Raw genomic sequence first — 27413 nt, forward strand, 5'->3', positions numbered from 1 at the left:
TTTATCCTGAAGGAAGCACTGTCTTATTACACAAGTGTCAACAGATCATTTATTTGCTCGTCCGCTTGACCCAAATAAAATCTCAGACAACGCCATCCAATGCTGGTGATGAAATTACAGATCTCACCTCCACATTTCAGCTTTGAAAATGACAAGGATTTGCCAAATGTGACAGTGAAAGTCTGAGCAACTGAATATTATTGAGACTGATGAAGTGATGGAAAATTATTGAGAGTGAAGGCAGCAGATGTTTTCCCCTGACGTCTGTTATCTCCTTCATGTATCTCTGCTAGTAATATGTCTTCATTTGTGTGATGCGTCACACATCAGCAGCTATGGAAGAGATTTGCCCTGCATGCACACACACACACACACACACACACACACACACACACACACACACACACACACATTATGGATGGATTTACATACGAGATATCAGGTCCACATTATGTCAGCAACTGTAAAACAGGCACTTGATCTTTTGTCTGTGGCTGCAGTTACTTTGAGATACGCTTTGGCATGAAATGTAGAAAAATCAATGTAAAAGAGGAAAGTCATCCTGAATTATAATCTGTGCTCTTGGTAATCTTTTTTTTATTAATATGCTCACAGGAAGTCTGGAATATAATTTGCCATTTGTAATGGATAATATGGCAGGCAAAGATTTGTAGAAGGGGAGGAGCGATGGGGTTGGATGAGCAGCAGAGAGCGAAGAGTGAAAGAGTTCAAATGAAGCAGAGGAAAGCGAAGAGTCAGTGGACTGCCATGGGTTTCTGTGGAGGTGGACAGAATGAATCCTTTAATCGAGGTGGCAGCACATCATTAGAGCCGGCGGAGGGATGTACAGAATTCTCACCCAAGAAGCCTCAAACGCAACAAGATTATGAAGATTTGATAGATCTGCTGGGAGGCGAAACACGGTGGCTACATATCAAAAGCCAGGATTAGTTGCCTTTTCATTTCATCTCCTCTGGCCTGGCCTCGACCATGAGGCTAGGGCACGGGCGGCGGGCTTCTCTGGCTCTCACCCTCAACTTTGTGGCGTTTGCTTTTGCCTTATCAGCCGTGACCACCAGCTACTGGTGTGAGGGGACCAGGAAGGTGGCCAAACCCTTCTGCACAGGACCGCCGGTGAAGGTGAAGCAGTGGTTCTGCATCCGCTTCAACAGCTCCAACATCAACGACAGCCGGCTGGTCCAGTACATCTTTGAGACGGGAGAGGAGAAGTTTCTGCTGAGGAAGTTCCACACGGGCATTTTTTTCTCCTGCGAGCAGGCCGCCGACATGAACGGTAAGCCTGACAGCTTCAGCGAGGTGTCCGAAAACAGGAAGTGATGACGGACGACACAAAAATCAGACTCTTTTTCAATCTGAAGGTTAAAACTGTCAACCCCCGTCTATACACTGCTGCTTCATTTACATTGAGATAACTTTATTTGCACGTCATGTAGAGACAAGGTGAGAAATCCAGTTGAAAGTGCAGATGTGTACAACTAGTCCATTTGCACAATTCTTTGGACACCTGCGTCATTTTTTATGTGTTTTTTTTGGACTGAATAAAAGAATACCATGCATGTGGGGTAAGGAGGACGTAGAAGGTGCTCTTTACAGATCGTTAATGCTTTGAGCAGGAAATCGCTGCTGCTGGGGCTGATGGATCAAGACTTTCAAGGAAAGGCCTATTGTCTCCATAAATAATAGCACATTACAAAGTTTCTTCAAGTTAACATTCTGGGAAATTATTGGGAAATAACAAACCTGTAAAATAAGTGTTAGTGTCAGTTCTTTCTACAACAATAACTCAACACTGTGTTTCTTCTTGTGATCACAGGGTTTGACTGCCGGGACTTCTCAGAGATTGCACCAGAACATGAAAGAGGTTCGTACAATGATGGAACTTTGACATTTTAAATTATGAGACAGAGAAACTGTGATTCTTTCCTGAACAGGGGTAACATTGTTGAGAAGGACGTGTTGCTGCACTACCACCAGTCAATTATTACTTTATTAGAATAAACGAGTTTTGATTGTTAAAAATCTATACTTGCACTGTCAGATCTCACTTTTGCAAACCTTGCATGCTATGAACGAGTATCAGTAGTATCAGCCCGGCAGCCGCTGCCCTGATTTCACAAATCTGTCCAGTCTTGGACCATCAGATTCAGACCTCCAGATCTAAAAGGAGCAGACCTGTTTTACCCACATGCATCTCTGCTTTCAGACAAGTGGGATTATTCATCAGGGCCGTGGTATTAAAGGACAGCACAGCTCAGTTCTACCTCCCTCCCTCTGTTTTCTAGGGGTCTTGTGGTTGTGTATCGTGGCTGAGAGCCTGTACCTCACCCTGCTCTTCACCGGCGGGGCTCTGATGACCCTGGAGCAGTGCCCCTGCTTTAGCATCATGAACAAACTGAAGCTCAGTGCCTTCGCTGCCATGTGCACTGCCCTGTCAGGTAACCGCTCTGCTCTGTTCTCTACATCACTGCGATGCGTTAACAGCAGGATTTACACTGGCATGGGTGAATCCACTTGTTTTGAATGACAGCGGCTGAGGCCGACCTCCCCCTGCCGTGATAAAGCCGCTACACATAGAAATCCCAGTCCAGTTAAACAAACATTGCTTTGAGGCCATGCTGCTCTGGAGGCAGAAATAATCTCACTGGTTGATGTGAACCTCAGTGGGTGGAGCGAGAGACCTGCAGCTTCTCTGGTGGAGTCCAACTGAATCACAGTGCAGAAGACACGAGTTATCAATTATCAGCATGTTCGCCTGATGACATACGTAAAGTGTTACTCTGTAAGAATCCTTTAGCCCTGTCTGGGTCCTGGAAGGTCCCGTAGACAAGCATCAGGTGGTTCAGTTAGCATTTGTGAAAACAACCAGTTTGTCTTCATCCTTTAAGTTTTTTCTCCATAAAACTGAAAAATACTGTTTGAAAACACTTAAATGATCAAACACAAATCCCACCTTTGTGTTGCTTGCTGTCAAGTACAAGGTCTTTTTCCATCCTCCGGCCTCAGGGGGCAGTAATGAGCCCATTCAGGCAAAGACGATGCTGCGCTAGAATACTTAGAGCAACACAAAGGGGAAATCTGTGTTTTATCTGAATTAATTAATAATGTTAACGTCATTTATCACGTCAGAATTTGCACGCTCAAGCCTCCATACACGATCTTTGCTGATTATCTACTTGACCTGTGAAGTCCTTCAGCTTCTCCCCGCTCTGCATCTGAAAACTCTTCTGAGTTTTTTTACTCTGAGCGATGCCGACTGGGATCACTCAGCTGAATCCAGCTGGACTGAACCAGTTGAAGGGGTGAAACCACAGCAGGACAGCGTGTCCTGTAATGCCAGTTTAAACTGCCATAAATCTGGATTAACTCACTGGGATTCCTGTTTAGAACAAAAAATGCTGAGATAGCTGTCTTGCTTTACAACATTTCGGTCTGTTTGAACTTCATCTTGCATACGGGAAAGCAGCACAAAGTTTCCGTAGTGTATATGTACACATATGTATGTATAAATACTGTAGAAGCTGCTTCAGTTATCCAACTGGAGGAACACCAGGTTACTAAGGGAACAAAGCATCATTGTAAATATTAGAAAATATTATTACAGCTGTGTTTTAGTACATTGTGGCCACGGGAGGAGTTGCAGTTGTCGACAAATACATTGATAAAGACTTATATCCGCTACGTTGTGAAGTCTGTAATGTGACGTGTATTTTAAGTGAAGACATCTTTGCTGTAAGAGAAGCAGCAGGGCAGCAGGTCAGGCTGGCTGATGGCTGACGGTCAGTCGGCACTAGTGAGCATCCAGAGCAGCTAACTGTGCCGCGTCCACTCGCTTCCTCCGAGGATTTGCTGGTTTGTGGACTAATCGGATTGGAGCCGGGGCAGCGGTTTTGGGCTGTGCCAAGACCTGCCCAGAGGAGCTCCCTCCCACCCCCCTCTACTACCCCATCCCCTGGCTCCCATCCCCCCCTGTTGTTATGAGTTAATCCCAAGAAAAGCAGCTGTGGAGAGGCAGACTGCTGGATGAGAGGGGGCCAGGATCCGGCACTGAGATAACAGAGAGGCCAGTTCACCTCAGCAGACAGGAGGTGACATTCAGTCTGAATATCTCAACTTTGCTCAGGAGCTGCAGATAAAAAGGAAAAGATTGTTTTCAGTTTAAACATGAACAAACCGAATCACAGATTCACTGTGAGCACAACTACAACCAGTGCACTTCATTTATGTTTATACCCGGGTGACTTAACCGTCTGGTGTCCACACTGTAAAAATCTGTAGCTCAGTATAATCAGCTGATCTTTTAGCATCAGCGAATGCTAAGACAGTTAAGTTAGTCAGTGTTAAGCTGCACCGGTCGTTTTTAAATGAATGAAATGACTTTGTTTAATGTGAATTATGTCAGAGGTCATTGTTTTGCAGATTTACGGTTATGGTTCACTCTCGCTGTCATAATAAACCCGGTTTCTCTGATAAAACCTCTGCTCACCACCTGCCCAGCACCAAAAAGCAGAGCCAGATGTGTTTTTCAGGAGTTGGTGGAGACCAAACCAGAGCTTAAAGGAGAGTAAATCCTAGTTTCCCAAATCAACTTTTTTCCAGACCACACCACAGAGATACAAATTTTACAATCATTTAATATGTCACTGGGATGAGGGAGAGCGGGGATGATGAAAGGAGGGATGAAAGGAAGAGGGTCGAGAGATGGAGGGATGAGGGTCGAGGGGTGATGGATGAAGGGGTGAGGGATGAAGGGATGAGGGTCGAGGGATGAAGGGAGGAGGGGGTGAGATTAAAGAGGATGAAAGGGAAAGGGGATGGAACGAGGGAACGAAGGAATGGATGGTGCAATGTTTGATTGATTGTCGACTGATGGTTAGGTGACGAGAGGAAGCCGGAGACGGTAGAGACTCGGGGTGGGGCAGCTGTCTCTTCTGATGTTCTTGGGTTTCAGTTAAGGCCCCTGGTGGTTCTGAGATGGGAGACAAGAGAGAGAGAAAGAGGATAGTAGAAGAAGGGGGTTTGGGGGGGGGGGGGGTGCAGAAAGTGGTCTTCGTTATTAAACTTCATTTAATGCTTATTTCAAAGAAAACCACAACCAGTGCATTTAATTCAGCTCATATATGGAAGAAAAGCATTGCTGCCCGGTCCTCTTTGTTGTCTGTTGCATGTGGGATCAGACCCCTCATCTCAAACAGGTGTGGACAGGTGAGCTCAGGTGTGCTAAGTGTAGCAATAAGGGCAGGAAAGCACACTTAGATGGAGTGAAGGCAGTATATGAAACTCTTATCAGGTGATAATCAAACAGCAGCAGGTTGTTTTCTCAATGCAATTAGATAGACCAGTATCACAAACCACAGTTTGCCTCGAGGGGCTTTAAAGCGGATGATAACCTCATTGTAGGTTGAAAATATGAAATACTCAGATATTTTCAGATGTGCTTATTACTGCATGGTTTGCTCTTGTTCTCAGGCCTTTGTGGGATGGTGGCCCACATGATGTTTACCACCATATTCCAGCTGGCTGTCGCTATGGGGCCAGAAGACTGGAGGCCCAAGACCTGGGACTACAGCTGGTCTTACGTGTAAGTGCTTTTTATGTCTACTGAAAAAATGTGGCGTCAGGGCTGATTAAAGCCGAAATGAACTAAAATTCCTCCTCCTAAGAAAGCAGCATGAATCTATATCCGTGGTGTTTTGTGTACTTATTCGGTTAAAAGTGTCATTAACAAAAAAGAATAATTGACCCCAGCTGTGAGTTTTCACAGTCTGGTCATTTGCCTTCAGCACAGTTGGGACCATGAAAGAGAAACAGCTAACGCTAGCTAACACGAGCAGCAGATGACTCAGCAAGTGCTAGCATTTGCAAGCTAGGCTAACAAGCTTCCACTTTATGAGTGAAAATCAAACTTGATAGTTCAATGGGTCCTCTGAAATGTGTTGTAGACATCTTTAATCATTAAAGTTGTTGGAAATAATGTATCTGACCAGTTTTATAATATAATGTACAGTGTTAGCAACATCCACTGCTATTGACATAACATACTTTGGTGAAAACTTGTATTTTGATTCAGATTCAGATTCCAGACCAGAAACGTAAAACCAGCAGTTCAGTGATCGACTCTTAATAAAAAGCATTGTGACTTCATGCTGTTTTCAAACCTCTTCTCAGCTTAGCGTGGGGCTCTTTTGGCACCTGTATGGGCTCTGCAGTGACGGCGCTCAACAGGTACACAAAGACCATCATAGAGTTTAAATACAAGCGGCGGAACATCGAGAAGAGCCTGATGATCAAGCAGAAGATGATGGAGCTGGACCTCCCAGAGCAGATGTGGGACATGTACTTGACTGCTGTGCCCGCTGATGCCGAGGCACAGCTGGAACTGCCGGTCAACGGCCACAAACCGTCCACGGGGACGACCTATGTGGTCGAAATGGACAATGTACCAGAACAACAAGTAGAGGCATATTGCTGAAAATGGAGTCCCCGTGCCCCACTGGAACAGTTTTCAGGCTGATTTCCTGGACCTGGATTGACTCTTGTTTTTGGATTAACATTTCTAATACAGGAGAATATTTATTCGTGTTGTTCCTTGCGACACATCACATGTGTGTCTGGGAAGCCCAGATTCTTTTTCTGGAAATAATGTGACATGGTCGGCTTTGATGGAACATGCAGTTCATCAAATTCTGTCCATGCGATATTATTCATGGGAGGAAGGGAAGAGGGCTGCAATTTCAACGTCCTCACACTAATCTGTGCCAGGCTGCAGGATGTGCAGGCTGCTGCTGCTGCAGCTGCACAGATCCTTTGTGTTTCAAGTAAGGAGATCTTTTGCTGAACTGGCCTTTTTTTATCTCAAGTTGCTTCAAAATTTCACTTATCTGTTCTCGGGGACGAGGGTCAATCACCTACTCAGCGAGACAGACATTGGTTTGGACTGACCCAGAAAATGATCACAGTGAGAACATCAAACCTGACTGACTGGATGCATCAGACCTGACAGATTTCTTATTGGAAAGTCAAACGACTACAAATAGACACAAAACAACTACTGACTGTCAAAATAGCCACAAAGAGACGCAAAACGACCACAAAGACAAACACAATCAAGAAAAAGACACAAAATGACCACAAAGAGATGCAAAATGACAAAAAAGACACACAAAATGACAACAACGACTCACAAAAATGGCCACAAAGACACATAAAATGACCACAAAGACGCACAAAACGTCAACAAAGACACGAACAAAATGACCATAAACGATGCAGCTGCAGCTGTTTGTGCCTCGTGGGGCTCATTGTCTCATGATCCGTCCATGAATACCATCAGAGATTATTCTTATCAACAGAAAGTCCATCTTGTCTGTGAGCGTTGTAATCATGTCTGTTGATCAGGAGCAGATGGATGAGCTGATTTTTCCTCGCTGTGCATCATAAAGCTCATAGAAGATCAGACGGAGCTTGTGCTGTATTGATGATCACAGCTTGGCAGGCAAGTTTACAGTATTATGCATCTGCAAAACGTCTGCAAACATGCTGTTAAAAGGCTTTTCTTCACTCTTTTGATGGTGCATTTATTTGATTTTTGAAATCTAACAGCTCATATTCGGGCTGCTCTTGTTGGATTCATTTCGCCGCTTTTATCCTTGTTTTAAATCTGTTCTGACTGTTTAAGCTGCTGTCTTTGATTTATGTGGCACTGACGCTTTCTGATGGCTTCTTATTGCTGTAATGGATGTTGGACATTTTCTAATTTGAGACATAAATCAAACGTTGACAGTACTCAGCCAAAATAGGAGTGAAGGGAAATGTGTATAATGGAGTAAGACTGACATCTATTGGAATGAAATATGATTCACCGGCTGTGATCAGGAGGCAGGATGTCTCTGCACCTCCTGCACAGCACAGAATGCATTTCTGTATCATTTGATCATAGAGCACAACTGTCTTTGAAGATGTGACGAAGATGCAAAATAAAATACGATTCATCCTCAGAATGTAGTTTTCAGAAACTCTGCTGGACTCAGTTAAACCCTGATTCGTGTTCAGCTCCATGCTTCTCCTGCAGCTGCTGATCTCCTTTGTTCTTCCATTCGACTCTGCAGACGACCTGTTGAGTTATTTCTGCCGCCTTGGTGGCAGAACAATCTCATTAGGTGGCAAGAAACTGTGATTTTTGTCATTTTTAGCCTTCACTTATTATTTTGTGATACATTGATGCAGCACCGACTGCAGAGCTACCTGCTGGTTCAAACTCATACATGCATCTTTAGCCAATGCTAACAGCATACAGGCCCACGCAGGTACGGACAAACCATCATCTACCTGCTTCACCAGCTTTGCTGCCACCTGGAGCGGCCATGAGACCGACACCAGACCTTCCTGCAGAAGCTAATGTTAGTGACAAGCCCACAGAGTTCATTCTTCTTCAGATTTATTCTTCTTTAAGGCAGATTACACACACAAATTTACAAAAACTGCAATCTGATTCAGTGTTGTGAAGTGACTTCATTTTCGACTCCTGAATTCCATCAGGAAGTTTGAGGAACTTTACTGTGTCTTTCTCTAATGTGAAATTCAGACAAATCCACAGTAGAATACTGAATATTCTTGACCATGTTGCTGCAGGTTGTGCAGATCCAGCAGCTTTACATGCTCTATCTGGCCTCCATAGTCCTGTGCATGAAGGTATATGAGGTTGTAGTTGGTTTGATGTGGTGTCCCAGGCTGCAAACAGGCCGCAGTCAAGTGATAACAAGGTCTTTATAATGCTGTCGTGGGTGCTCCTCAATATATTTCTTTATATACCAACAGGAGACATGAGCCTTGAGCTTTTCTTCAACCAGGAAGTCCATGGCAGCCTGTAGAAGGAGCATCACAATACATAAAAACATAACAGTTGACTTTTCTCACGCCTACAGTGCCTGACAGGTTGAATTCTTACCTTTGACAGCAGAGCAGCGACACCTTGCCCCCTGAATGTCTCTGGTACATAGGTGGACATGAGGTCCACCTCCTTGTCTCCGATGAATCTGTAGTGCAGCACCGCACAGTCATGGGACCCTGTGGACAGAGGACACCAAGACTTCACACCAAAGTTAAAATTACTTGGATCCTAAAGGGGGTATGACACTGTGGTGGTTTACAGATGTGGAGAACATGTGACAGCTGCTGAGGGAACCACAGACAACGAGCAGATCAAACATAAAATCACCTGTTTGCTTTCAATTATTCCAGAATTGAGTGAATTAACTTTTGTTTTCTAATGAAGGTGCAATCACCACGTTTCGTTTTAACTGGCGGACATGTAACTGTAATTGCGTTCATAGAGATTCTCCTTCCAAAAACACCTTTATTATGCTACAACTGCGAGTTGTGCTCAATTAGCCAAAAATGTACTAAAATGTTAATTTTGTTGATAATATATATGCCGAACTGTCAGAGGCTGAGAAACAAGTCGTATCAAGTGCAAGACATTCGTGTCGGACGTTCAACCTTTGCTTTTGAGCAAAAGAACCTTAAATTCCACGATTTTTTAACGGAGTTTCGCTGAGCGGTCTCCTTAAGTAAGAGAAGGACACTGTCATTGTTTAAGCAAAAGCAACGACACGGCTGTGATTTCTGACGGTAAATGAATCCATCAGATAGAGTTGTGTGTGTCAGGAGGCCGCGAGTGGACGCCGGACTCCCTTCAGGAGCTCCACCCGCACCGGAGCGTCAGCCCCGGCTCTCCCCACTTACCAGCCGCGCTGCCCGGTGTGACGGTGAAGCGCAGGTTCTGTCGGTCATGTTCCACCATTAAACTGCAGCTGGAGCTCAACGAACTGAAGGAGTTCACTCTGAGAGACAGCGCAGTGAGTCTGGGAAGTATTTTAAAGGACATTTTTACATGAAAAGACACGTAACTCTAACCCGCGTGCAGCAGTAATAGTACAGACCGTCCACCGGGGGGCGCAACACGCACACAAAACAATAATTAACATTTCATGACCTTTGTTTGACCTCTGCAGGACATAATGAACGTCTTTCACTGCTCAACCGAAACACAATATGAGCAGAAACCACGATTTAATGACGTGAAAAGACATTTTAACATTTATTTGCACAAATTACTTTATATGAACAGTTTGGACAAAGGCTACAGATGATCGTTTTGTGTGTGTTTACCTGTAAAACATACAAAAGACAATTTTTTCTGATGGATAAATGATGGAAAACTGTGTCCAGTTACACAAATGAGGTGTCCTTTGGACGCCATCACAGCTCGAGATGGCCTGTTCTTTGAAGGCCTAATGCTCTGTGCACACCTTGTTCATTACATTTAAGACCAAAAGGTTTAAATGCAGTCTGGAGGTTCACATCTTGATTTGTATCTCATAAGATTTCCAAACATTAATCCACACAAACAACAGATTATAATCTCATTTTTAGATGGCCTGTATGGATGGCAAACATTCGCAGACCTCGCTGTCATTTCCACTACATCTTCTCTGAGGCGGCGGCGTGGTTCACTCCCGCAGCCATCACAGCGAAGAACACGTTAGGGAAGAAGGAGCGGGCGTAGATGGCCACTTTGGGCAGCGAGGGAGCAATGACCACCTCTCTCCTCTTATTGTTCAGAGTCTTCACGATCTCCATCGCCGCTTCATCTGGAGAAACGCCGAGTGGTTTCTTAGTGTACAACACTGCAAAGAGCAGAGAGGACAGACAGAATAGGCGTTAAACTATCTGAAAACATAGTCTGAAAGCTTCAAACTCAACCAAAGTTCACACTTTACATCTTTACACATTATACTGTTGGAAACAGTGTAAACCTGTGGCCTCTGGGGGCCTCCGGGGCATCTGGGGCCCCTGGTGCTCTGCGAGCCTTTTCCTGGTTTCCTTTGATTTTACGTACATGACCAGATGGATTTGGAGGCTGCCGTGCTGTCAGATGAGGAGGGGCTGATGAAGGTGTGGTTGATGGTGCTGACGGAGATGCCGTATTCTTCCACTTCAGCTCTCAGGCAGTCGAAGAAGGCCTGAACTGCATGTTTAGAGGCCGCATCTGGAAAAATACGCAGAGTAACACACCTGAATGTCACTGCTCTCTGCTTTAAAGGAGCATCACACTCCTCTTCATTAACCCCTGAACTCACACGTGGTGCGGAAAGGCACAGCCAGTTTCCCCTGGATGCTGTTGACCAGCAGCAGGTGACCGGTTCTCCTGGAGATCATGGAGGGCAGAACACCTGCAACACAAATGTTCAACACACTGCAAAGCAAGAAGAAGCAGGCGAGAGAAGAAATGTGACAACGCCATCAAACGTCTGCACTCTGAAATCTGCTTCTCTGAGTTCCCCTCGTCTACCTTTGGCCAGAGTGGCCGGCCCAAAGTAGTTGTTGTCCATTAGTAACTTGTCCATCTCCAGAGACACGCTCTGCGCCGGCGCCTTGACCTTCATGCTGCTGTTGAGGATGAGGATGTCCAGGCAGCCGTAACACTCCAGGACCTCTGCAATCGCCTCCGGCATGCTGTCCATGTCTCCGAAATCCAGCAGCACAAGTTTAGGAGGAAAGGTCTGAGGAGGAGAAACGGGGATGAGGAGGAGGTCTGCAGAGGTGGAAAGTAACTGAGTACATTTACTCAGACACATGTGAACCAGCGCTGGTGGACTTACCACAGTGGGGTCTGAGGCGTTTGACAAGTCATCAGCGAGCTGCTCCAGTTTGTCCCAGTTCTTCCCACAGAGGATCAGCCTCGCCCCCCCTTTGTGAAACACACCTGCACACTCTTCATCCACAAATAAAAAAAGAAGAAATAACAAGACATAAGGATGACAAATGGAAGACGGATCGTACCAGAGAGTAACTTCTGCTTTAACAGCAAAGCATGCTCACGTTACCTTTCCCCAGTCCAGATAAAGCATCGGTTATGAGCACCACCTTATTGCGTACTGATGTTTTGGAGAACAGGCTGATCGCGGCACCGTAGAGGTAGAAAAGTCCAGCTGTCAGCACCACCACACATGGCACCAGGAGGACAGTGGTGGTCCACACGGGGTCCATCTCCTGGAGGATAAAGATTTTTATGTTAAATATGCTGAAATAAAACAGGAAACTGCATCTTTGTAGCTCCTGAAATATCCACATGAAATATCGTAGTTCCACATTCTGGGAAATTCACTTATTAACTCTCCAGCTCCAAGTTAGATGAGAAGATTGATGTCCATCTTTATCCATCCATTAAATATAAAGCCTCAGCCTGCAGCTGGTTAGCTTAGCTTAGCATAGAGACAGGAAACAGGAGACACCTCTAAAGTGCAGAAACGTTATAGCTCTCTTTGTTAATCTGAACACAAGCAAAGTGTAAAAACAGCCTTTATGCTAAGCTACGCTAACTGGCTTCTGGCTGTAGCGTCATGTTTACTGCACAGACGTTACAGTGCTGCTAATCTCCACATCTAAATCTAAAGCGAATTTCTCAAAATTTTGAACTGTTCCTTTAAAAAAAAGCTTGGCGTCGTCATCGTGGACGTCGTGGTTAGCGAACATGTTTGTGTTGTAAAAGCATGTTCGAGGATTCAAACATACTTTTTAGATGGGAAATTACTTTTCTGATGATGAAGATGAGATGGAATGTGATGCTGAAGATCGTTCAGGATGTAGTGAACATGATCTTCATGAAAATGGAGCGTTTCATACCCAAAAGCTCTCCGGCTCCGTAACATTGGACTCCATCTCATCCTCTACAAGCATTTTTACATCTAACTATTCTTACAGCTCTGAAATAAAAACAGAGAAGACACGTTTTAACCACGTTCTGACATCAGGAACCAAAAGTAAATGATAAACACAACATCAGGAATGTGTCTGTGTGACATTTGTGTCGACTGGAAAAACATATACTTTGTATACTTTGATATTTGGATACTTCGAGTACACAGACAGTCAGTGTTTCATGATTTAACTGAGATTTGGCCGTTGATGCTGGTTTGAATTGTTCTGAGCTGTAAATTTCCAGACTTTCATGTTAAAACAGTGTCAGAAATTCACATGTTCAAAATCTCTGAAGTCAAACTTTTGCTTACATCGAACAGTTTTTACAAGGATAAAACTCTTAAGTTTGAATTTCTAAATCCAGATTTTTAAACGTTGCAACTTTCTTTTCATCTTTCAGATCACACTTACAATTTTATGACCTGTGAATGTGATTATATCTCCTCCTGGGCCCCTGGGCTTGGACCAGAGCCTCTGTCTGAAGTGTCTGTTAACGTTTCTTGTTAGAAAAACAGTCCCACAACCACAAAGACACTTAAAACGACTACAAAGACACAACTAAAAAGTCATGTTGTCCCATAATCTGTCCGTGACTTCAGTTACAGAGTGTCTTTCATAAGCAGCTGGAGAGACAATCTTGTGTTTACACAGAGCAATCTTTCAGAAGCATTGCATAAAATGATGACAAAGAGACAAAAAACAACCACAAAGAAATGCCAAATGACACAAAACAAAGACACAAAATGACCTCAAAGCAAGGTAAAATGAACACGAAGAAATGCAAAGTTTTGGGCTCTTGCTGCCATGTTGGAGGGCTGTGGGGCCTCTGTCTGAGCTCAGGGGCCCGCTGTCTCACAATCGTGTCGGTCTCTCATAAGACAGTATGTCCTTCACAGAAAGTGTAATCTGTTAGAAACCTCTCGACAAGGCCAAACCTTTTAATCAGGTTATGAAGAGCAGCGCTAACATCTTCTGAACTTCTAGTTTTGTCCGTCTGGGAGTTTGGAGATAACCTTTTGGCTTTGGTTGGACATGCCGAGCACCGGCTGTTTGTCCGGGAAGGGTCTTCTAAATATAAACTGCCCCAGAAATAGAAACTGTATCTCTCACAAAGGCTCAGTGTCACAGAGTCGTAGCCACATTATTCCACAACACAGTCAGATACATAAACACAATCAAAAAACTGAGCTGTTTATTCTGTAAAGTAAAAAGATGAACACAAAGTAACACATCGAGTCCTGCAGCTGGTTTACTTGCACTTTGCACGAGTAACTGACAGATTAAAGCGAACTGGTCATTGCTGACTGACCTGGATACAGCAGGAAATGAATTAGCAGCCAGCACTTACTTCTTCTCGGGCTCCTGCAGGGGTCTGGACTCTGGATTTATTCCTCTCCTGAGGAGCCGGAGCTGCACGCCTCAGCAGCTCACTCACACAACTCCTCCGACATGGCAGCCGGCCGCCCTGCCAGAGCAATACTTTGGGATTTGAGCTCTTTTAATAGCAGCACAGCTGAGTCAGTTATTTTCCAATGCATGTTGTCAACATGTTATGTTTAGAGTGACAGAGAGGGGGGCTGCAGGCCAGAGAACAGACGTCTGTGCATTGGCTGCCTTTAGGCGACATTCCTGACATACTGTACATTACCAAGAATAATTATACATAAAGATTTAAGAAGAGAAGCTGAATCAGAGTCAGTATTTTAATAAATAATCAATTTATGTAATTTCCTGAGGATATCATTATCTCGGGCGTCCACTGCGAATAAATGTCCATAAATCTGATAAGAATAATCATAGAGGGTGTCTATGAAGTCAGCTGAGAATCACCACATTTTAAAAATTTTAATTTTCACACATTTTTCGAATACTACACGTAAGTACAATTAGTAATACCATAGTGTGAAAATACTGTTGAATACTGAGAAATTTATGTAGTTGAATACTACATACTGAGAAATTTATGGACATGAAGGAGGCTTTGATTTGTGCATTGGCCTGAACGTGAACAGACTCTGAGTGTCTGAAGGTGACGATAAGACGTCGACCTTGTGATGTCCCTACTCCCCCGATAATGGAAAGGACTTGATGATGTGTGATTCTGCATGATGTAGGACATACTGTGTAATGTTAGCATGCTAATATACGACCTGTTTAGAGTGAAGAGGTATTATGGAGTACAGTCCACGTATCTGAGCTGAAACTTGATAAATGAATAAATCTTCAACATATTAGATTACACTTCACAACAAAAACACAACATACTTCAAATTATCAAACCTCATGCTAATAACAGTAGGCTAATAGAATCAGCTGGATGAGTAAATCATGTCAGTTAAGTTAGCATAAAGGACATTTCCTGCTCATTATTATAACTGTATGAATACTGCTTACTCTGAAAAACACTTTTCACCGTGCATGAATACATTATTAAAGAAAGTAATACTGACATTAACAATTTTCACCTTTAAATCTGTAATATTTGGAAGTTATGCTAACTTGTGATGCTACACTGACTTCCTGTTTACGTAGCTGGTTGACCTTGATTGGACAGCGCCACAGATGTCTCCTAGCAACAGAGATATTCGTTAGTCTTGACCAGCAAAGACTTTTCTTAAGTTTCAGTGGTGTAACCTGATTTATTCAATCACAAGTTTAAAGCTAGTCAATAGTTTCTAAGAACTTTAGAAGAACTTGATGCTCAATATAAATATATAAATACCCGAAACCCGATCCTGCTGATTAGTAGATCTGTGTGTGTGTGTGTGTGTGTGTGTGTGTGTGTGTGTGTGTGTGTGTGTGTGTGAGAAACCAAATTAAAGGCTCGAAAATTCTGTTAATCAAGGTATATAAATTAGTCAGCGTCACCGGATGTTGACAGAATCACAATAAAAGCAGAATATCGTAACCTCCATCTTTTTTTCCATCAAAAGCTGTCAAAGTTTTTACTGAAAGATAATTGTATCACTATCATCTACAAGACCTTCTTTAAAGTATTATTTAAATGTACTGATTTGCTGCTTTCATACAGTATGACAGCAAGATGAATGTCTTAGGGTTTCAGACCAAACAAGCAAACCTTGATGTGGCTTATGGGGAACTGTGTTGATACCCTAAGTGTTTAATGATTAATCCACAAAAAATGTCAGATTAATTGATAAAGGAAATGAAAAATAGTTAGTTGCAGCCATATTTGCGTGTTTTTGCTGTCCATGTGCATTTTGTGGCGCTCAAACTCATAACCATTCAAACAGATATTGGTGGGTCATATTGCATTCATTCTTAATCAGACTCTCATATTGTCCCGTTGAACTTCATTGTATTTTAATCGATCATGTAAATGATATGTGTAAATTTTAAAAAAGAAAGAAAGAAAGAAAGAAAGAAAGAAAGAAAGAAAATCCCCGTCCGGCTGAGTATTTTATTTTGAAGGTTGTGACCGGATGTTGTGTGTGTATTGCGTAGTATTGACACCGGAGCGGTGTCAGTGGTTTTTGCTGCACTGACACAGCGGGCTGGTTGGTTTATCGTTCCCCACAGACTTGACAGACCTGCTATATTTTTACACAGAGAGATAACCGGTATAATGTCGGATTTCGAGGAATTTGAGAAACAGCTGAGCGAGAATCGACAAGGTAAGCATTAACGGTTTGTCTGTGCCCCAAATTTGGTCCTCAAGCTAGCATTGCAACGCTTGCATAGTGCGTAATGTTAGCGTCTACATTATTTTATGAATGAATAACTCGACCTGACAACAACTTCAGCGTGTAGTTTTGCACGCGATGACTCAGCTTGTTCCACGTTAGTTAATCAATATTCAGCTTCATGATGCCGGTAATCTCATCCTCATCCTATAGCCATCATACAGCCGCTGCTAAACCGTCCGTACACCGTTGAACGCAGTCTGGGTACCGGTGAGGGGACGCGGTGAATTCACCTGCCATTCGTCAGCCCGACACGGCAGGATGCGAAACTCCATTCAAATCGCGCACCTTTTTAACGTTATCTTCTCCCGCAGAGATACATACATGTAGAAATCAATCAGTATGACATTTTCTGAATCATTATGGTCTACCTTTCAATTCGGCATCCATTTTTAATTGTTGCAGCACATTTTTAATGAAAGAACTACAAAATCTCAACAAAACAGCAACGAGCTCTGCTCTACTGAATTATGCTATATGACGAATTACTGATATAATGAATGCTGATAGTAACTCTCACCATAACTTTGATTTATGGAGCACAACTAAGAACAGAAAGTTTCAAAATGAATAAAAAAACTGAATCCAGTGTCTTTTAGCAGCTTTTGAGCTGTTTTTTCATTAAAACAAGACATTTGAAGACCTGTAGCGCTAAAGGAAGCTGTGATACAACCAGACAATTAGTCTTCTAACAGAGAAAATTATTTATCAAACTAACTGCTAAGAGAAATAATAAGGCAGACAATGATAAAAAGAAGCTTCAAATGGAAAGAAAGTTTCCACTGAAACTTCTCAAACTTGACATTTAATCAGCGCAGAGCGAGCAGGTGGATCAGATCTGCACATATTGATCCGCTAAAAGGCCTTAAAGTCACGGTCGACCCCAGATTCCCTTTCGCCAAGAAGAGGGGCCACATTAAACTGTCAGATTTGTATGATGAAGAAGAAATTCGATGCTGTGGTCTGCAGACTGCAGGTGCCACAGCATGGAGCTCATATAGACCAGAGACTTCTATTTGTTTTAATGTACCATTTTGTTTTTAGAAAAATGAAATTACCTGCTGTTAGCGCCATGAAATGCTATCAGTCTGGGTAATTATAGCAGGACGAAGTTCAGTAATTATATAAAAGAGATACATCAATTAAACATGTACTTGGTGATTATGCAAATATTATTCGTATGATCACTTTGCACACTGTGCACAACTATTATTGATCAACCCTCTGATTGTTTTTACAATTCATAAACGATTAATTGATTGAGTAATCAATCAATAAAATATAAGAAAAAAGTTAAAGATACCTGTTACAACTTCCTGAAGCCTGATGTGAAATCTTCAGTTTATTTATTTTGTCCAAACGGTCCAAAACCACAAAGATATTCAGATAAAGTCTCATAAAATCACGCAGTAGATGTACTCAGATCCTTCATGTACTGCAGAAGTATTAACAAAAATAGAAAAAATACTTTGTAATAAGTAAAAGTTGTGCTTTCACAGTTTTACTTCAGTAGTTACATCCAGCAAAGTACTTTAAATAAAGTACTCATTATGCAAAACAGTCACTTTCAGAGTGTTTTAGCTTGTTTTTACTTGTTACACAAGATAAAAATATACATTTTTGGGGGGATTGGGGGTTACTTTAATTTAACCTTTGACCTCCTGTTAATCCCAGCGGAGCATTATTCAACTCCAACGAGAGGATGTTTAATCAGCACCCAGAGCCTTTCAGCCATAATAATACATAATGTTTTATCAGTTTATCATATGTTTTATGTGTAAAATCAAAGTCTGTTAAGTAAATGTAAATAAGTTGGAAATACAAAATAAAATAGATCTGAACTGTGCTTAAATACAGTATCTAAGTAAATGTACGTAGTTACTTTTCATTTGCTTAATGCAGAGAGAAGCAGTAATGCTTGAAAAACGACTCATTGATTATTAATCTTAAAGTATTTTTCTGTCAGTCTGTTGATCAGCTGATCGTTGCAGCTCTTCTACGTACAGCATTATTGATGAATTTGAGTATTTCCTGTCAGAAATCGAGTAATCATTGCTTGCTGCACAGAGAGAGAAAGAGAAAGGCACAAAAAGAGGAGTCGCAGTGGATCTCCGGGCCGAGGCGACAAACATCGCAGCTGGAGCAAAGACCGAGGGAGCCGCAGCCGAGAGAAGCGAAGCCGCAGCCGAGACCGGAAGAGCCGGGACCGCCGGAGCTCCTCCCGGGACCACAAGAAGCACAGGTCAGTGCCAACCGCAGTCCAGTATTCACCCTCTTTCAGCGTTGTTTTGCTCTCACTCATGAGACAGACGTTGGCTAACAGCTGAAGGATGCCCTGTGTTCATCAGCTGTGTGCCAGCTGTGTCTGCCATGTTCCAGCTTCTGTTCTGTCGTTTCTCTGCATCCAGTCACTCTCCGAGGCGAACGAGGAAGAAAAGGACCTGCAAATACTGGGATGTGCCTCCTCCGGGCTTTGAACACATCACACCAATGCAATACAAAGCTATGCAAGGTACCTATCACGTTCTCTGTGCTTGTTGAGTCCGACTTCTTCAGAGCTTCGTCTTTCATGAGCGTGCGTTCATGTTTTTGAGCTTGTATCCAGACCTGAACAAGGCGGAGCCATAACTCTGTCACATATGGACACACAGACATGATGAACATATTTTTAGATTCAGTGTGATTTATGCTTCCAGAGCACATAATAATCCTGATGTTCATGACGTATAAACGTCCACAAATCTGCTTGGAATTCCCTGAAAAAAGATGCTCCTTATAATTACAGAACTTGCCTTGGAAAAGTCACGTTTTTATGTTTTCTCCAGTATCACAGTGATCCAGTGGTGGTTGTCTGTACATCTGTTGGTACACTGCAAACATGAAGTGATAATCGCTAATTCGGCAGAGTTTTAATGGTGCCGCTTCGCCAAAATGTCACCAAAAAGCAAGAGGGCTCAAGCAGCAGCCCACAGCGTCACACACAGACTCCATGGCAACATTATGCTTCCTGTTTTCATCCCACAAAGCCCCCAAATTCTGGGAAAAGCATTTTCTATATTTGGAGCATGATTATTGAGTAAAGGGAGTAAAACAAAGAGTAATAACATGAGAGGCACTGAATCAAACGCTCCTCCATCCTTTCATACACACATATTTACCCTGTGCTGAAAACCTGTGGACACCACACAGACACCGGGGGCGCTGGGTTATGACAGATGGTGTTGTGGGGGCGCAGTTACCTCAGTGTTGTCTGAGGGTGGAGCCACAGTGTCACGATGCCGGTTGTAGGTGAAGTTCCTCGTGTGCTTCTCCTTCAGCGGCCGGTCAGATACCAACAATCGCTCTGCTGGCGACGTCCACCACGACCGGAGTGGCTGCAGCGCCGACACAAGTGCCCATAGTCGGCAGTCAGATGACCAGACAAGCCAGACGCCTCTATGTTGGAAATATTCCCTTTGGAGTGACTGAGGTAAAGTGTGCGCTCACTCTCCTCCTCCACTTCCTGTTTACGCTGATACCTTCGTGCTGCGGTGTTTCCAGCCGGGCTGTTTGTTGTCTTTCTCCTCAGGAGTCCATGGCTGAGTTCTTCAACGCTCAGATGCGGCTCGCAGGTCTTTCACAAGCCCCGAGCAACCCTGTACTCGCTGTGCAGATAAATCAGGACAAAAACTTTGCTTTCCTCGAGGTTTGTGCCGTAACGTACAGTTTACTCCCATAGTGGGACTAAAGCTTGGTGTCTTCTCGCAGAACACTAGATGAGAGGGATGATACATAGATATGAAGCTACGCTCAGCAGCAGTTAGCGTAGCTTAGCATAAAGACTGGAAACAGGGGGAAACTGCTAGCCCTAGCTCTGTCTACAGATACCAAAATCCACCTACCTGCATCTCTAAAACTCACTAAATAACACGTCAGATCTGGTTTGATTGAACACAAACCTCTTGGAGTCTCTGCTGGTTTGCTTTTATTTGGATTTAACCTTTTTTTTTTACCTTTGAACAAAGACAGGCTAGCTGTTTCGGCTTGTTTAGAGTCTTTATGCAAAGCTAACTGTCTGCCGGCCGTCGCTTCATATTTTCTGTACAGACTTGAGATCAGTATTAATCTTCTCATCTGACTCAACAAAGCCAGTGAACTGTGCACCTGCCTCTGCAGCAGAAGCCTCATCGTGGTTTTTCTTGGTAGTTTCGGTCTGTAGACGAGACGACTCAGGCCATGGCCTTCGACGGGATCATTTTCCAGGGTCAGTCGCTGAAGATCAGGAGACCTCACGACTACCGGCCTTTACCTGGTATCTCAGAGCAGCCCGCTTTCCACGTCCCGGGTTTGTTACCGAGCAATGCTAATATCACAAGCTCTGTCGTGTGAGACAGAAAACGTTCTGATTGGTTGTTTCGGTCTCTGCAGGTGTCGTCTCCACCGTCGTCCCTGATTCCCCCCATAAACTGTTTATCGGAGGCCTGCCGAACTACCTGAACGATGACCAGGTATTTAACTGAAAGCAGGCTGAACGGGTGCGCTCGTGCTTCCTCACTATTCTTCTCTCACTTGCTGAGGTTTTTGCCGCACTTTAAACCTGCACAAAAGATGTTTTACGTTTCTTTATGACATGAGAGAAAAATGGACGTGGCCCCGTAGAACGAGGCCTGACAATAACAGAGTTCAGGCAAACGTAACAGTCAGTATCTGATGTTTAAAGTCTTCACAAAGGACGACTTCTGCAGATCAGTAGCTGTTTTAAATGAGCTCTTATTTGTCTGATATTAACCATGAATCACATCATGTCATTGGTCATATATGAGAATTATAAGACGTCTTTTTGTGACTTGGCTATCGAAGTAAACTGCTCGTACCTTTCTCATGTAAAGCAAACTGATTAAAGAAAGGTAAGCAAAGTCCAGTAAGTTTACACAACAGGCCGATGAACTGCTTATTTCTGTGTTTTTTCTGTTTAGGCCTGAAAGTTACTCCATTTTCATTTGAGTCAACGTTGTCAAAGAAAAAGTCCACCTTAAGAGATCTTCTGCTAAACATGATGTTTGTTGTTGATCAGTGAAATGTCTTTAATTGTATGAATTAATTTCTTACGTGATGATAAACTCAGCATCTTTAGTTTTGTAAGTTTCACTGTAATGATTGATTGATTAAGATTACGAACTTCTTATCAAGCAAAGTTAATCTACATGTCCTGGTTTCAGCCTCGCAAACATAAGAATTTGTGGCTTTTTACTGTTTTATATCATTGATTTGTGAGACTTTTGGACTTGTTGGTCGGAGGAATCAGACTTTGAAGACAGATTAATCAATACAGAAAATGATAATTGCTTGCAGATGGAGGCCAGGCTGATACATAAGATAATAATACAGCTGCTTATTGCAGACGTACCAAGCGTATGTTATATACTGTGTGCTGCAGAGCACTTTCAGCTGTCAGGTTCATTATCAATCAAAAACTAATCGAAGAGATCTGCATCAAGATCGTTTATATTAAAGTAATAATGATAATATCAGCCAACATGTGATTATCAGGTTTTTGAAGCTGCACTGGTTGATTTATAGCTGCAGTCCTACTTTACACCTGTTGAGTCCAGAAAGGTTAGGCCCATTTTCTGGTTGGAGAAAGGCATTATGGGTAAAGTCGAGCAGGTGGAGGGGAAGCGGCATCACTAAAAACTCCAGGTGGACTTTTTCTTTGAGAACGTCAAAAGTCAGAGTGAACGTTTGCTCCACAGTCGAGCTCCATCTTTGCTCTCAGGTGAGCAGGTGGTGTGAATCTGACCTGAAGCCAAACTGTCCGTTCTGCCTCATGAACCAGCTCACAGAGCTCCTGATGTATATTATTCACTGACTTCTTTATTTTTAATACTTGCAGTCGCTGCCACTGCGTTGATACTCACAGCTCTTTCATTTTTGTTCCCCCACTTTGTCCCCAGCTAGGGGCCTGTAAGATCGTTAAGTCTGCGCTCATAATTTGTTCAGTAGTACTCATCTACTGCTGCCATGCCAACATGTAACACAAGGCAAGTAAGACATTCTGGTCCTCACACGGATACACTCCTAGCCAGCAGGCTCCCTTACTGGCTGCTTTCTTTCTCCCATCATGCTTTTGGAGCGCGTTTAGGACCCGGGGACTTTGGGTTAAGGCCTGCTCATTAACACTTGGGGATGTTGTTGTTGTTGATGGTGGTGCTGGTGGTTTTTTGGGGGGTGTTTTCAGCTTTTAATGTAAAGGTAAGAAAGTAGAAACATGGCGTCCAGCTGTTTTTGCCTGTAGCTGGCAAAAAACACTAGAAGTCAATCTTATTATCCAAATAAGATCGTTTTTTTTTAATTTCACCTGCACCATTTACGCTCAGCTTGACGTAAAAATAACTGCAACTCTGAGATTATTGTGACTCTTTCAGTATAATTTGCATATGAGTATGTCTCAACAGTGTTTGTGTGTCAGGAAGTTTTTTGCTGTAGCTCAACATCAGCATTCCCTCCTCACACGTCTTCCCTCAACCCTCAAAAGACATTTTTATGCACTGCTGTCTCACTTTTTTTTAATCAGCATAGCAAAATCTGCAAAATGCACAAGTGTACAAACGACATAATCACGCTCTGTTCATTGTTTCCTGTAGTCATGTTAAGACATAGACTGTGATGTGATGCTTTTAAGGTGTCAAATGGACATTTAGAGTTCAGGTTACTGCATGTTCACGGTGAATCATCTCTCATATCTTGTTTTTGACTCTTCTTGCAGGTAAAGGAACTATTGACATCATTTGGGCCTCTCAAAGCGTTCAACCTAGTGAAGGACAGTGCAACGTCACTGTCTAAAGGTTACGCCTTTTGCGAGTACGTAGACGTCAGCGCCACTGATCAGGTAATGACTGTGTGTACCTTCCTTGTGTCGAGGTTGTTTGCTGTGTTCGTCCATGTGTTACCTTCACGTCTGTGTGTTTTCTTCGTCAGGCAGTTGCTGGGCTCAATGGGATGCAACTGGGCGACAAAAAGCTGATTGTCCAAAGGGCGAGCGTGGGAGCTAAAAATGCCAATCCTGTGAGTAAGACTGCTTTCACCCTTTGTCTTTGCTAACTTGGCTAATTTGCGGTCTGCAAAGCACTTTATTAGCTAACATTACGAACCAGCGTAGTTGCTTGCTTCCTCACTAATGTGATTGCTAGCAAAATGCTATCTCAGTGGATGTGTTAGCTGGTTATCTTACTAAATTCAGCAGCTAACTGTGACCCCTGGCGCTAACTAAATGTACATATTACGTGTTGATTTTATTTACAACAAATGAGGCAACGGTACAAAACAAAGGTGTGAAACTAATGATTGCTTTCTATTAGCCAGCATTAGCCAGCAATGCAAGCCAGTGTCAGCCACCTAGCTAACTGTAGCCTAAGCTAAGCTAGGTTTGGCTGTGCAGCGTGGGTCTAACTTTGGTTGCATCGAGGCTGATGCAGTGATTTGCTAACGTTAAGCTAGCTTGTGTCATGGAGCCAATGGTGCAACTACAATACGAAAGAATACAGATAGTGATGTTTGTCTCCACCTGCAGACCTCCATCATAGAGACCCCGGTGACGCTGCAGGTCCCTGGACTTCAGAGGCTGCAGAACTCCGGCATGCCCACGGAGGTGCTGTGCCTCCTCAACATGGTGATGCCTGAGGAACTGGTGGACGATGAAGACTACGAGGAGATCCTGGAAGACATCCGCGAGGAGTGCTGCAAGTACGGCAGCGTCCGCTCCATCGAGATCCCCCGACCTGTCGATGGCGTGGAAGTCCCCGGCTGCGGAAAGGTAAATTTTCAAAATAAAACACCCTGTGCAGACTCCTGATCGTACATCAACAACCTTGTAAGTTATCCAGGAAAAATGACCAGGTCAGCTAAATCGGTGAGTCAGTGAAATCAGGCAGTGGAACAGTTCAGGCGCTTCATCAGGCTTCAACATCAACCCTCAAACTCACTCAGAGTTGTTACTGGTTTTTGTTTGTAACTTTCAAGGACCGAGACGTGAAACGTTCATCCCTCCATTCGTGGATCCGAGGTCCTCCTCTCACCTTCAGCCAACTGACTTGTTTTTCGTTGCAGATCTTTGTGGAGTACGTTTCGGCCGCAGACTGTCAGAAAGCCATGCAAGCTCTCACCGGCCGTAAGTTTGCCAACAGAGTGGTGGTCACCAAATACTACGATCCAGACATGTATCACAGACACGAGTTTTAAAGCACAGACGCGTCCGACGGGAGCACCTCCTTCCTCCTCCCTGTTTGTGAGCTCGGGTTCGGCCGGTGTCTTTGCTCCTCTGAATGTTGTGAACGCGTCCTTAGAGACTAGACCTGGAAAAGACTTTTTATTACATCTTCTACTTAACAAACTGGACTGCAGTGTGTGTTTCTTCAGTACTGAATATCTAACTCCCAGCTTTAGCCTAATACTCACACAGTGAACTTATCTCATGATAAAAAATACTGTAGTATCATTACGTTTGTAGTAGAATGAATGTGACATGTATCTTACCTAAACCCTAAACTAATACTGCCTGACAATGCCAGAGTAGCTGTCTATGGAGAATGCACTATACGAGAAAAAACAACAGTCGGATGTTTAGATTTCCCTCCTGAGCACAAACATCGATCCTCTGTCTTAGATCCAGACCTGAGAAGCCATCATGAGGTTTATGGTGTGGCCATGAGACAGAAAAGTACATTTTTATTATTTATTTATTTTTCCAAAGTAATATTTTCCTCTATACGTCACACGTTAATGTTCCTTAAACATATAAGATGCTGTTATCTGTACTGCTTATATAGACCAGGTGTTGACTTTCTTTTGGTCAAATGCTAAAAGATCAGTTTTGTCAGAACGACCTCGAGGGTCATTTTGTAAATATCAAACATTAATGTGTACAAATAAGAAATATATTAAATTGCCAATGCACACTGGAAGCTACTTGAATTAGAATATTAAATGAATAAAAAATGAAATGTCTTGGATCGAAACATTTTTATCAAACTTTTGGACTGTTGACTGTTTTTTAAACCCCTCCCCCTGATCAGTGATTGTCCAATGATAGCGTAGCATAGTGAGAGCAGAGGAGCAGAAGCATAAAGAGATCCCTAAAGAGCAGAATAAACTAAACTAAACTGTTTCAGCTCTAATGAAATGTTAGCACGTCTGGCTAACTAGCTTACTACCTCCAGTCGCAACTGAGCGTTACTTCCAAAGCCGAGCAGCGCGTCAGTGATGCTAGCTCATCCGTGGGCTTACAGTAGCTAGCTAGCTGTTTACTGTAGTAGAAGCTGTTCCTTGATGCTATCAGGCTAACGTTAGCAGCTTTGCCGATTGCATTTGGGGACGTGCACTCGAGTAACCGTAGCCAACGAGATACGTTTTCCAAACATATCGATCAGCCCTCATCTCAAAAGTGAAAGCACACGTGGTTAGCAGCCAACACAGGGTTACACTAAAACAGAATAATAGTCTGATTTTACTGTTTTCCTGATCATACTCGTAACTCTAGTATGAACTAGCTTGCTTTTATTTGATATACAGTTACATCAGTGCTGCTTCTTTACTTCCATGTCTCTTCCTTGACTCTTTAGCCTGAGGCCTGTTAGCTTTAGCCTTTTAGCACAGTACGGTGTCATGCTGTCGTTAGCCATGCGGTGGATACTGACGTCCCTTTTTACATGACAGTCCTTTTAAAACAGGCAGGAAGCATTAAAGAAGTCAGCTGGGGGCAGAAATGACCTCCTCTTTCTGATATGAAGGAAACTGTGTTAAAGAAATGAATAAATTTCGGTGGTAAGTGTTCGTACGAACTGTGTCAGAGCGGACGTTTAACTGACAAAGCAACTGTAACTAGGGTGGCAACTAGGGGGCGGGGCTTAATCAACGTCACCAGCAATAATCTGCAACTTGTTGCTCCAATCAGAGCAACAAAATCAAATCCGTCTTCATGGCGTCTGTTAACACATAGACATGCACACGTTAAGAAATGCAGCTTTAAGTTTTGTAGATAAAAGAGTGATTTTTATTTTTATTTCTTTTTCCTTTGTGTGATGTTTTGCTTCTGTTGAAGAAAAATGTATTAAGATAAAAGCAGTCATTTATTATGAAATTACTTTTATCTGCTTGAAAAGTGTAGGCACAAAGACAAACAGTGTCCAAACGCATTTGACCGACATTGGGATGTGAGAAAAGATGCATTCGGACTTCTCCTGGTTTGCACAGCCATCAATCTGTTCTATTTCAAAGGAAATAAAATCATATTTTAGCATAATAAGTGGAGCATATCAAATGATAATAAACAGACAATGTATTTTATACGTTTTTGGATGGCCAAATATTTAAAAAACATTTTAGTTTGTACAATCCCTGCCACTGCCATCGCCTTGAATAAATGCTTGCATCCACTGTCAGTCTTCCTGTGTGGGATTCCTTCTTTGATCTGTGACATAAAGTGATTGGATCAGTTTTTAGTCGTAAAAAGATATTTAATATTTATGTACGAAAGGAGTGTTAGTTTCTTTTTGTTTCTGTCCGTACACAGGTTTAGGTGACACCTGGGAATACACTGCCCTCCAGTGGTCACAGTTGGAAACTGTGCCACTACATTAAACCTGTGGTTAACATAGTTACAGCGTAATCATTAAAATCAATATAAACAATTTGTTCTTTATCGTGTCATTAATGTGATGTGATAAATGAAAGCAGTCAAATCAGTTCAGGTAATAATCATTTATGTTTAATACTAAAAATAACAGTTTTCTGTGGAGATCAAGCTGTGCGTCGACGCGACCGTCAAGGTAGACATGATACTGTCCGTTCACTTCCGGTTAGTGCTTTCAAAACAAAGTGTAAATAGATTTATATAGATGAATATAAAACAAATAAAAATATTGCATACATTGGACTCTGTATTACTGTTTTTAT

General features: G+C 42.9%; 4 protein-coding genes across 6 annotated transcripts; 2 read left to right on the forward strand and 2 right to left on the reverse strand.

Annotated features, from left to right (window-relative positions):
* Positions 1-596: 596 nt before the first annotated feature.
* LOC143334309 (germ cell-specific gene 1-like protein) lies at positions 597-8003 on the forward strand. The gene is made up of 5 exons (XM_076753056.1): positions 597-1294; positions 1835-1882; positions 2304-2456; positions 5488-5599; positions 6187-8003. Exons 1-5 carry the CDS (start codon positions 991-993, stop codon positions 6488-6490), a joined length of 921 nt encoding a protein of 306 aa, XP_076609171.1. The 5' UTR covers positions 597-990; the 3' UTR covers positions 6491-8003.
* A 437-nt stretch (positions 8004-8440) lies between these two features.
* LOC143334164 (protein NATD1-like) lies at positions 8441-9971 on the reverse strand. Its single transcript, XM_076752729.1, has 3 exons — positions 9763-9971; positions 8966-9084; positions 8441-8882 (listed from the first exon to the last, which is right to left on the reverse strand). Exons 1-3 carry the CDS (start codon positions 9902-9904, stop codon positions 8766-8768), a joined length of 378 nt encoding a protein of 125 aa, XP_076608844.1. The 5' UTR covers positions 9905-9971; the 3' UTR covers positions 8441-8765.
* Positions 9972-10130: 159 nt separating this feature from the next.
* dhrs7ca (dehydrogenase/reductase (SDR family) member 7Ca) lies at positions 10131-14236 on the reverse strand. Of its 3 annotated transcripts, XM_076752726.1 has the most exons (8): positions 14129-14236; positions 12706-12785; positions 11907-12072; positions 11682-11794; positions 11372-11582; positions 11160-11252; positions 10919-11068; positions 10131-10706 (listed from the first exon to the last, which is right to left on the reverse strand). In XM_076752726.1, the coding sequence occupies exons 2-8, from the start codon at positions 12757-12759 to the stop codon at positions 10501-10503; spliced, it is 993 nt and encodes a 330-aa protein (XP_076608841.1). In that variant the 5' UTR covers positions 12760-12785; positions 14129-14236; the 3' UTR covers positions 10131-10500. The 3 variants fall into 3 exon arrangements, with proteins under 3 accessions (XP_076608841.1, XP_076608842.1, XP_076608843.1); XM_076752727.1 differs by lacking the exon at positions 12706-12785; XM_076752728.1 differs by lacking the exons at positions 12706-12785; positions 14129-14236 and adding an exon at positions 12614-12688.
* A 2002-nt stretch (positions 14237-16238) lies between these two features.
* LOC143334286 (splicing factor U2AF 65 kDa subunit-like) lies at positions 16239-26898 on the forward strand. The gene is made up of 11 exons (XM_076753005.1): positions 16239-16415; positions 18552-18726; positions 18893-18996; positions 19802-19953; positions 20053-20169; positions 20670-20808; positions 20892-20971; positions 23230-23352; positions 23442-23528; positions 24034-24276; positions 24570-26898. The coding sequence occupies exons 1-11, from the start codon at positions 16367-16369 to the stop codon at positions 24699-24701; spliced, it is 1401 nt and encodes a 466-aa protein (XP_076609120.1). The 5' UTR covers positions 16239-16366; the 3' UTR covers positions 24702-26898.
* The last annotated feature ends 515 nt before the right edge of the window (positions 26899-27413 follow it).

This window comes from Chaetodon auriga, chromosome 16, assembly GCF_051107435.1.
Source record: "Chaetodon auriga isolate fChaAug3 chromosome 16, fChaAug3.hap1, whole genome shotgun sequence".
NCBI lineage: Eukaryota > Metazoa > Chordata > Actinopteri > Chaetodontiformes > Chaetodontidae > Chaetodon > Chaetodon auriga.